This window comes from Camelus ferus, chromosome 22, assembly GCF_009834535.1.
Source record: "Camelus ferus isolate YT-003-E chromosome 22, BCGSAC_Cfer_1.0, whole genome shotgun sequence".
Lineage (NCBI taxonomy): Eukaryota > Metazoa > Chordata > Mammalia > Artiodactyla > Camelidae > Camelus > Camelus ferus.
Window position 1 is genome coordinate 19,998,146 of NC_045717.1, and position 11,573 is coordinate 20,009,718.

At 47.0% G+C, this 11,573-nt stretch overlaps 1 protein-coding gene across 3 annotated transcripts in view; it reads right to left on the bottom strand.

The window, feature by feature from the left end:
• LOC102521789 (mucin-16) overlaps window positions 1-11,573 on the bottom strand; it is a 56,542-nt gene that overhangs the window by 41,450 nt on the left and 3,519 nt on the right. For 2 of the 3 annotated variants that reach the window (XM_032465552.1, XM_032465551.1), the window contains exons 2-4: window positions 10,063-10,167; window positions 1,418-6,544; window positions 88-212 (exon numbers count right to left, since the gene is read on the bottom strand). In XM_032465552.1, coding sequence (XP_032321443.1) covers window positions 88-212; window positions 1,418-6,544; window positions 10,063-10,167 — 5,357 coding nt within the window. The remainder of the gene's footprint in view (window positions 1-87; window positions 213-1,417; window positions 6,545-10,062; window positions 10,168-11,573) is intronic. The other variant, XM_032465553.1, reaches the window with a different exon arrangement.

Sequence of the window (11,573 nt, forward strand, 5' to 3'; positions counted from 1 at the left end):
AGAGTAAGAGGGAGATGAGTGGGAGGGACCAAGACAGCAGGGTGTGGTGGGGCTGGGGCACGGCGGGCACTGATGGGGGTCCCTCACCACGTGCTGCAGGTCTCTCTCAGTGGCACCGAATATCTCAGACTCTGAGTTCCCCATGTCCTCCGTGTAGTGCAGGCTGGTGATGGTGAAGTTGACAGTGAAAGGCATCAAGAAAGGAACTGCAGCTGCAGTGGTGGGGAGAGTAAAATGAGGCCAGTCCTGAGTCAGGCTTGGGCTGGGTGCGAGTGGGAGGCGAGGCGCTGAGGACACACCTTAACTCCAGTGCCCAGCTGGGGGCCTGACCTAGGTGGTCCTACCTGAGACGCCTCGTGCAGCAGTTCCTGCTCAGGGTCCTCACACACAGGTGATCAACCATCCTAGTTTGCCTGGGACTATGTGGATTCCTGGGATGCGGACTTTCAGTTTTAAGAGTGAGATAGTCCTGGGAAAACTTGGATGAATTGGTCCCCAACTCCCATGTCCCCTTGGCTCTTAACTATTTCAGCACACACCAGCACCTGCATCTCTTTGTCTCTGGGGACTTAGGCCCAGGGAGCATCTGTCTAGCAGTGACTGATGGGAGGTGGGAGATAAATACCCCAGCTCCCTCACCCCCCCGAGACGGGATAACTCCAAAGTGCACGTTCTCCGCATTCTCCTGGGGTTCCCCTCCAACCTCCAGAACTGAGACAGTAAATTACTGTTGTTTAAGCAACCCAGTTTGCTGTACGTTGTTAAGGCAGCCCTAACAAACCGATAATACCAGATGACCTAACAATTTCTAGTCTAGGTCTGTCCCCAAAAAGAATGGAAACAGGGACTCAAACAGATATGTGTACACCCATGTTCAAAGCAGCATTACTTGCAGTAGCCAAAAGGTGGAGACAGTCTAAGTGTCCATCAACAGATGAATGGAAAGATAAAATTTGGTATATCCACACAATGGAATATGACTCATCCCAGAAAGGAAGGAGGTTCTGCTACACACAACATGGATGAACCTTGAAGACACTACGCTGAGCAAAATAAGCCAGACACAAAAGGACAGATACATTGTATGATTCCACTTATGTGAAACATCTGTTAACAGGCAAATTCAGAGACACAGTAAGTAGATAAGAGGTTAACAGGGGCCAGAGGGAGTGGGGAAAGAGGAGTTTTTGCTTAATGAGGACACAGATCCTGTTCATGGTGATAAAAAGTTTTGGAAACAGATAGTAGAGATGGTTGCACAACAGTGTGAATGTAATTAATGCTGCTGAAGTGTACATTTTAAATGGTTAAAATGGCAAATATTATTGCACATATATATTTTATATATAATATTATATATAAATATATATTGCACATATATGATTTATATTTCACCACAATAAAAAGTTGTTCTTACTTGTTCCTGATGTCACACTCACAGAGGCCAAGGTGGACATTCCAGATGTGGTCACAGGGACAAAAGGACTTCCAGCCAGCGGACTGAAGGTGGCTGTGGTCTCGGCCACAGTGGGGCCTGAACGTGTGGCAGCTAGATGAGTGGTCTCAACAGTGGTGGTTTTCAGGCTAGTGGTTGTACCTAATCCTTCTCCGTGACTGATTTTAGGTGGTGCCGAGGTCTCTGATGTTATCAAGGTCACAGTGTCCCCTGGAACAGTCTTGGAAGATTCTGGGAGTCCAACTGAGGTCGCAGATGGTGAGGGCTCTGTGCCCCAGGAAGTTACGGTGTAAGGCTCAACAGTCGTCGCAGGGGTGCTGGAAGGCCCCCGAACGCCAGGGGGAACAGTCAGAGCTGGGACGCTTGTACTGGCCCCTGCTGCCGGACGGGTGGGCTGTAAGCCTGTGGTCTCTGGCGAACCATGGGGAAGAGCTGAAGTTGAAACAGCCGTGCTGCTGTGTGTCCCAGGATGGGTGGAGGGTGAGGCTGTTCCTGCAGGGATACCAGACGGAACAGTCAGACCCAGATCAACGCTGGCTGTCCCGGTCACAGGCGTGCTGAAGGGAGAGGCTGTGGTTTCTGGCGGACTGAGAGACACTGGAAGAGCTGGACCAGTCTCCGACCCAGGTCGGATGGACGGTGAGGCTGTGGTTTCCGGTAAATGTGGAAAAATAGTCAAAGCAGGAAATTGTGTGCTTGTCTCTGCCCTGGAATGGGTGGCCAGTAAGGTCGTGGCTGCTGGCTCACTGGGAGAAATAGTCAGAGGTAGAGTAGCTGTACTGGCATCTGTCTCAGAACTAGTGGCCCGGGAGGTCACCATCCCTGGTACCCCAGGGGAGACAGTAGGAGTTGGAACAGCTGAACCGACTTCTGCCCCAAGACCGGTGGCCATGGAGAATGTGGAGTCCGATTCCCTATGGGAAACACTGGCGGTTGTCCTGGGAGCAGTTGGGCTGGTCTCTGCAGGATGTGTGACCAATAAGACTGTTGTCTCTGGCTCCCCAGCAGAAACGGTCATCGTTGGAATAGCTGAACTGGCTTCTGTCTCCGAACGGGTGACCCACGAGGCTGTGGTCTCTGGTTTGCGCGGGGAATCAGTCAGAGTTGGAAAAGCTGTACTGGTCTCTGTCCCAGAATCGGTAACCAGTGAAGTCACCGTCCCTGGTGCACCAGGGGAGGCAGTTGTAGCTGGGACAGCTGAACTGACCTTGGCCCCAAGACTAGTGGCTGTTGAGAATGTGGTGTCTGACTCACCATGGGAAACACTGGGGGTTGTCCGGGGAACAGTTGGGCTGGTCTCTTCAGGATGGGTGACCAATGAGACTGTTGTCTCTGGCTTCCCAGGGGCAACAGTCACCATGAGAATAGCTGAACTGGCTTCTGTCTCAGAATGGGTGACCCATGAGGCTGTTGTCTCTGGTTTGTGCGTGGAACCAGTCAGAGTTCTAAAAGTTGTACTGATGTCTGCTGCAGATCTAGTGACCAGTGAGGTCACCATATGTGGCCCACCAGGGGAGACAGTCGGAGTTGGAACAGCTGAACTGGCTTCTGCCTCAGAACTGGTAGCAGTTGAGGGCATGGTGTCTGATCTACTATGAGAAAAACCTGGAGTTGTTCTAGAAACAGGTGTACTGGTCTCTTTGGAATGGGTGACCCATGAGGCTGTTGTCTTTGATTTGTGTGGGGAATCAGTTGGAATTAGAAAAGTTGTACTGGTCTCTGCCCCAGAACTGGTGGCCAGTGAGGTCATCAGCCCTGGCACAGTAGAGGAGACAGTTGGAGTTGGAGTTGCTGAACTGGTCTGCACCCCAGGATGAGTGACCAGCGAGGCTGTGGTCACTGGTTCACCAGGAGAAAGTGTCAGAGTTGGAACAGCCATACTAGCATCTGTCTTAGTGCTAGTGACCTGTGACGTCACCCTACCCGGTACACCACGGGAGACAGTTGGAGTTGGAACAGCTGAACTGGTTTTTGCCCCAGGACTGGAGACCACTGAGGATGTGCTATCTAATTCACTATGGGAAACACTGGGGCTTGTCCGGGGAAGAGCTGGGCTGGTCTCTGAAGGATGAGTGACCAGTAAGACTGTTGTAGCTGGCTCCTCAGCAGAAACAGTCATAGTTGGAACAGCTGATCTGGCTTCTGTCCCAGAATGGATCACCCACGAGGCTGTGGTTTCCAACTGACGTGGGGAAGCAATCAGAGTTGGAAAAGTTGTACTGGTTTCTGCCCCAGAACTAGTGACCTCTGAGGTCACCGCTTCTGATATATGAGGGGAAACAGTCGTAGCTGGGACAGCTGAGCTGGCTTTTGTCCCAGGACTGGTGGCCACTGAGTGTGTGGTATCTGATTCACTATGGGAAACACTGGGTGTTGTCCTGGGTACAGCTGGGCTGGTCTCTTCCGGATGGGTGGCCAGTAAGAATGTTGTCTCTTGCTTCCCAGGGGAAACAGTCATAGTTGGAACAGCTGAACTGGCTTCTGTCCCAGAATGGATCACCCATGAGGCTGTGGTTTCCAGTTGATGTGGGGAAGCAATCAGAGTTGGAAAAGTTGTACTGGTTTCTGCCCCAGAACTAGTGACCTCTGAGGTCACCACTTCTGACATATGAGGGGAGACAGTCATAGCTGGGACAGCTGAACTGGCTTTTGCCTCAAGACTGGTTCCCACTGAGGGTGTGGTGTCTGATTTACCATGGGAAACATTGGGTGTTGTCCTGGGTGCAGCTGGGCTGGTCTCCTCAGGATGGGTGACCAATGAGACTGTTGTCTCTGGCTCTCCAGGGGAAACTGAAGTCAGAGTTGGAACAGCTGAACTGGTTTCTGTCCCAGAATGGGTGACCCAGGAGGCTGCTGTCTCTGGTTTGTGCATGGAATCAGTCAGAGTTGGAAAAGTTGTACTGGTCTCTGCCCCAGAACTGGTAACCAGGGAGGTCACCATCCCTGGTACACCTGGCGAGGCAGTTGTAGCTGGGAAAGCTGAACTGGCTTTTGTCCCAGGACTGGTGGCCATTGAGGGTGTGGTGTCTGATTCACTATAGGGAACATTGGAGGTTGTCCTGGGAACAGTGGGGCTGGTCTCTTCAGGATGGATGAGCAATGACACTGTTGTCTCTGGCTTCCCAAGGGAAACTGTCATAGTCGGAACGGCTGAACTACCTTCTTTCCCAGAGCGGGTGACCCGTGAAGCTGTGGTCTCTGGTTCCTGTGGGGAATCAGTCAGAGCTGGAAGAGTTGTACTGGTCTCTGCTCCAGAATAAGTAGCGAGTGAGGTCACCATCCCTGGTACACCAGGGGAGACAGCCGTAGCTGGGACAGCTGAACTGACTTCTGCTCCAGGACTGGTGGCTGTTGAGAATGTGGTATGTGATTCACTATGGGAAAAAGTTGGAGTTATTTTGGAAACAGGTGGGCTGGTCTCTGCAGAATGCGAGACCCATGAGGCTGTTGTCTCTGGCTTGTGCGTGGAATCAGTCAGAGTTGGAAAAGTTGTACTGGTCTCTGCCCCAGAACTGGTGACCAGTGAGGTTTCTGCCTCTGATACTCCAGGAGAGACAGTCACAGTTGGGATGGCTGAAGTGATCTGTGCCCCAGGATGGGTAACTAGTGAGACTGTAGCATCTGGCTCACCAGGAGAGACAGTCAGAGTTGGGATGGCTGAACTGGTCTGTGCTCCAGAATGAGTAGCCCACGAGACTATGTTTGCTGATCCATCAGGAGAAACCGCCCGAGTTGGAACAGGCCCACTGGCATATTTTTCAGAACTAGTGGCCTGTGAGGTCGACGTATCCGGTACACGAGAGGAGAGAAGTGTAGCTGGAAGAGCTGAACTGGCTTCTGTCCCAAGGCTGGTGGCCATTGAGGGTCTGGTGTCCAAGTCACCATGGGAAACATCAGAGGTTGTCCTGGGAACAGGCGGGCTGGTCTCTGCAGGGTGGGCGACCAAGGAGACTGTTGACTCTGATTCACGCAGGGACTCAGCTAGAGGTGAAACAGTTGTCCTGGTGTCTGTCCCGGAACCAATGACCAGTGAGGTCACCGTAGCCAGTGTGCTGGGTGAGACAGTCATCACTGGGGTGGCTGAACTGGCTTCTGCCCCATGACTGACGGCTGTTGAAGATGTGGTGTCTAATTCACTAGGAGAAAAATTCAGAGTTGTTTTGGACGCAGGTGTGCTGGTCTCTGTGGAAGGGACCTGTGGGGCTGTTGTCTCCGGCTCACCAGGAGAGACAGTCAAAGTTGGAACAGTGGAACTGGCTTCTGTCCCAGGATGCGTGACCCCTGAGGCTGCTGTCTCTAATTCATGTGGGGCATCAGTCACAGCTGGAAAAGCTGTGCTGTTCTCTGCCCCAGAACTGGTGACCGATGAGATTTCCACTCCTGATACACTTGGGGAGACAGCTGGAGTCGGAGGGCCTGAGCTGGCCTGTATTCCAGGATGGGTGACCAGTGAGACTGTTGGACCTGGCTTCCCACGGGAAATAGCCAGAGTTTGAAGAGCTGGGCTGGTCTCTGTCCCAGGACTAGTAACCAGTGAGGTCACCATTCCCAGTACATCAGGGGAGACGGCTGGAGCTGGAATAGCTGAACTGACTTCTTCCCCGGAACGTGTAGCTGTTGTGGGTGTGCCAGCTGATGCACCATGAGAAACGTTGAGGACTGCCCTCGAAACGGTTGGGCTGGTCCCTGCAGGATGGGTGACCCGTGAGGTTGTGGTCTCTGGCTCACCAAAGGAAACGGTCAGCGCTGGAACAGCTGCACTGGTCTCTGCCCCAGAACGAGGGACCAGTGAGGGTGTAGTCTCTGGCCCTCCACTGAAAATAGATGGGGTTGTCATGGGAACTGCTGTGCTGGTCTCTTCTCCAGGTCTGGTGGCCAATGAAGCTGTCATCTTTGGAACATCTGGGGTTGTGACAATCATTCCTGTTGTGCTTGTGCTGGCTGGCTGACCTGATGTCCCGAGGGGAGGCAACGTTCTTGAAGTTGGAGAAGAGACTCTGGCAGTGAAAGTCACTGTGGAGGTGGTCTTCAGAGCCGTGGCAGTGGCCTCTGCCTGCTCTGTTCCTCCCATTGGTAGTCCTGAGTATCCTAGGATAGACACAAAATTGGGACAACATGATTACTACTTACTGGTCTGGCAATCATTTACTTTTTTCTCCACATCAGGAAAGGAAGAGAAATGTCTTTGCCTGGGATGCGTCTAGAAGGGGAAAAGGAATTGTGATCGGCGTTCCTTTACCTCACCTAACTCGTCTTGGGCTGCAACTTCTCCACAAATTATTTTTGTTTCTTTGTTTAAAAGTATCGCTTTAGAACAGGAACTGAATTTTTTAAAAAAAATCAGTGTCTGAGATCATTATATATATTAAGAGCTTGAAAATAAAGAGAGAACAATGGAAAAATTGCAAATGGAAATCCAACTTAAGGTTTATTATTTTTTCCTCAGGTAGAAATCAGAATAACTACAACAGAAACAAAAGTTCAAAAATATAATGAGGGGGAGGGTGTAGCTCAGTGGTAGAGCGCATGCCTAGCATGCACAAGGTACTGGGTTCAATCCCCAGTCCCTCCAGTAAATAAATAAGTAAACCTAGTTACCTCCCCCTGCAAAAAAAAAAAAAAAAAAAAGAAATAAAACTTTCCTTAACGATGATCCATGTACATGAAATAAAAGGGCTCTCCAAGAGCAATTAGATTCCAAATAAATCTGATTGCTCTTTTTGTTAAACACAGTCGTAGGTGGCAGCTATATTGCCCAAATTCGAGTTTAAACACCTTAGGACCATGCTGCAATAATCGTGAACCTAAAATGAATGAATGTAGGTGAAGGAAGAGAGAAAAAGGTAGGATCCAGAAAAGTAGACCACTGCTTATTTTTAACCACAGCTGTGATGATGATGATTTGTTTAAATGTGAATAAATATTCATCTATTCTGAATACACCCTCACAGAGATTCTGAGTCTGTCAATCAGGCTATTATCTGGGCAAGTGCTCTGTCACTACAGGTGAGTCTTTCATATGCACCCCTAGTCGGGAACCAACAATTGAGAATATGACAAGAAAATATTTACAAATGATGCGACTGACAAGGGCTTAACTTCCAGAATATACAAACAGCTCATACAACTCAATAGCAAAAAATCCCAAACGGCCCAATCCAAAAATAGGCAGAAGACCTGAAGAGACATTTCTCCAGTGAAGCCATACAGATGGCCAATGGGCTCATGGAAAGATGCTCAATATCACTAACTATTAGAGAAATGCAAATCAAAACTGCAATGAGATACCACCTCACACTGGTCAGAATGGCCATCATTAAAAAGTCTACAAACGATAACTGGAGAGGCTGCGGAGAAAAGGGAACCCTCCCACAGTGCTGGTGAGAATGTAATTTGGTGCAGCCCCTATGGAAAACAGCATGGAGGTTCCTTGAAAAACTAGAAGCAGACTTACCATCTGATCAATCCCACTCCTGGGAGGGAACTCTATCTGGAGGGAACTCTAATTTGGAAAGATACATGCACCCCAGTGTTCAGAGCAGCACTTTACAGTAACCAAGACCTGGAAGCAACCTAAACGTCCATGGGCAGATGACTGGATAAAGAAATTGTGGTATATACATACACAATGGAATACTACTCAGCCATAAAAAAACAATGAAATAACGCCACTTACAGCAACGTGCATGGACCTAGAGATTATCGTACCAAGTGAAGTTAAGTCAGACAGAGAAAGACAAATACCATATGGTATTTCTTATATGTGGAAACCAAAAAAAAAATGACACAAATGAACTTATCCACAAAACAGATACAGACTTATAGTTACCAAAGGGGAAAGGGGGGGGGAGGGATAAATTAGGAGTTTGAGATTAGCAGATACAAACTTCTATATACAAAACAGATAAACAAGGTCCTACTGTAGAGCACAGAGCACTATATTCAACAGCTTGTAATAACCTATAATGAAAAAGAATATATACATGTGTGTATGTGTATAATTCAATCACTATGCTGTACACCAGAAACTAACACAACATTGTAAATCAACAATACTTCAATTTAAAAAATCAGAATTGGAGACCTCTTGTTGGTGTCCTATATTATCATTTTAAACCTTTACAGTTGCCCGTTACGTAGTAATCTTATTTTATGGATCTTCATTGAGGTTAAACATTTTTAATGGTACATCCAAAGACTTCACTTTATTTAATGCATCCAACACCTGCTTTGACGTAGGCATTTCCCCCCACCAACACTTTACAGATAAGAAGTTAAGTGACATATCTAAGATCATCAAGTAGGTACTGGAACCAGTGCACAGAGATTTTTGATATTTAATTACATCTATCGTGTCAAGACCAGGATTTAAACTGCAATTTATCTAAGTCTAAGAACTTTACCTTTTTTCAGTAAATTACTCTTCAGCCATAAGTTTCTTTGTCCTTTTCTTAAAAGGCATCCAAGCAGTACAAAGGCTTAAATGGTTCTCCAAATGCTGCTTTCTGCCCATGTCTATGGTTTCATCTCCCACCACCCCATCTTTGTATTTCATACTTTATCAAAGGTAAATTATTTGTACCTCCCAAATATTCCCAGATTTTTACCATTCTCTGTTTTTGCATGCCAGCTCTGCCTTCTGTCCAGAATGTCTTCATCAACTCTGTTTGCCTTCCTGCTAAATTCCTATTCATCCTTTCAAACCCAGCTCAAATATGACCTCCTCCATGAAGCCCTCCCTCCAGAGTTCAAATACATATTCATTATATACCCTTAGACTTGCATCATCATTATTTTTTATGCTTTCTGTGGGTTTGGTTTTTAATAAAAGGAGATATGCCAGAGAACTGTGTATCCAAATACAGAAATTAAAATGCTGATTGAACAATTTGAGAAAACTTAAATATATTTGGAAAGTCCAGAAAAAGTCTGACTCAAACTTCTACACAGTACAAGAATAAGTTAATAGTTTTGCAAACATGGTCATTCAATTTCTAGCTGAAATTTTCCAGTGATAAGGGACTTTTACATCTTAATATTTCTTCTACTACAATTCTGATGATTGGAAGTCTTTTTTATTGAAGTGTAATTGATTTACGATGTTATGTTAGTTTCAGGTGTACAACCTAGTGATTTGGCATTTTTATAGATTATGCTCCATTTGAAGTTACTATAAAATACTGGTTATATTCCCTTTGCTTTATCTTACATCTTTGTATTTTATTGTTTTGTTCCTTTGCTGTCTCCCCTGCTGGACTGAGAGCTCCATGGCTGCAGTGCCCCAGTATTTTCATCTGTGCATCCTCAGTTTATGTCCTAGTCTCTAACACACAATTATTAACAAGCATTTTCAGAATTAAGTTAAACTGGGTCAAATCTGTGGCACTGATGTATCCAACCTCGAACTAAACTCACCAGCACTTTATGAGGGAAGGAGAAGTGGTAACATCTAGTTGGTAACCATTTGACAAAGATCCGATTAAGACAGGGAAGCCAATGGCAACTCCATCTGGTTCTTTCTCTAGAGAAGCAAATATTTCATCCCTTTAGAACAAGAAATAAGGGCACAAGTCGGATGACTGGGAAGTCGGCAAAGTTGAACGTACCTCTAAGACCAGCAGATGTGGATGCCAAGGGGACATGGACTGTGGTACCTCCATGCACTGCTTCATTGGGTATCTTTGTGATGCTCTTCACAATGCCATCAGTCCCTGCAGATGAGGGTAGGGAAGAAACCTAGGGTAACTCATCTCATCCAGAAGGAGAACATGGTCTAAATGGATCCATTTAATTTCACTACGCAACTCAGTTCTTTTCAACCATCCGTATGGACTGGAGCCAGGGCTGTGGGCCATGAGTGACCACACCCATCCATAGATCCATCCACCCACCTGTCCACCCTCCATCCATTCCTTACTTTTATCTACTCATTTATTCTTCCATCCATCCTTCCTTTTATCCTTTCTTCCTGCCATGCCTCTTTCATTTCATATTTCCTCTCTCCTTTCTTTTCAACTTCTCATCCCTATTTCCTTCAATCCTCCCTTCCATCCATCTTCCTTATTTTCATCCTTCCTTCTGTACATCCATCTTTTCTTCTTTCATTTATCTGCCACTCCATTCTTCCTTTCTTCCTTCCTCCCATCCAACCACAACCCTACATTCTTGCCGTCCCACTCATCACTTGCTTACTGAACACCAATCACTCGTTACTGAGTCATGTTTTTAAGACATGGGTCCAGAGCCATCAACGTGTCTAACTTTACTGTGAATTGTTAACACTAGTTTGAGAGGGAACGAAACCATCCTCCTGTCCGTACTGTCTAGTGAAGCAGGGGCTGGAGTACCTGGAGGGTCTTGTTGGATTTGTGTCCAGAACAAAATCTGGGGCCAAATTCAACTTATTCGAGGAATGGATCCCACAGGAAGTCCCGTCCTTCTCCACTGTTTTTCTGGAGGTGCTGTTTCTCCTCCTGGGTCCCAGGCACCTCCCACGTCCAGAGGGACTTTGTCCCCTCAATTATCATGCGCTCACCTTTTCCCTTCGCGTTTCCCTTGCTTTGGACTTTGTTCTCAATATACAAACATGCTCAGTTTTAAGGGGGAACCCCTTCTTGTATCTGTGTATTCTTTTATGTGTTGTTTCAACCCTCTGACACACACTGATGTTCCCTTCATCAGACTCCCTGAAGACCCATATGTTGTCAAAGAACTTCTCACCTCATTTCAACTTGGCTGTTCTGTTGCATTTGACAAAGTGGACCTTTCCTCCTTCCTAAAACTCGCCCGTCTCATGGCTTCTGTGATGCCAGCATCTCGGGCATGTTCCCCTGACTCCCCGACCACTCCTGCCTCGCCTGCTGGTCCAGGGCACGGGCTACCGGTGCCATACAGTATGAGCTCTTATCACTTACCAGCTTTGTGACCTTGAGCAAATTACTTAGCCTTATCTCAGTTTACTCACTTGTAAAATGGGCTTATAATAGTCCTGTCTCCAATTGTGTTCCACGGAGGATTAAATAACTAATAGAACAGCATTTGACACAGAATAAGTGTTCTGTAAATGTTATTGTCATCGTCAGCATTAGCAGTGATGTTAGAACATCTCTAACTATAA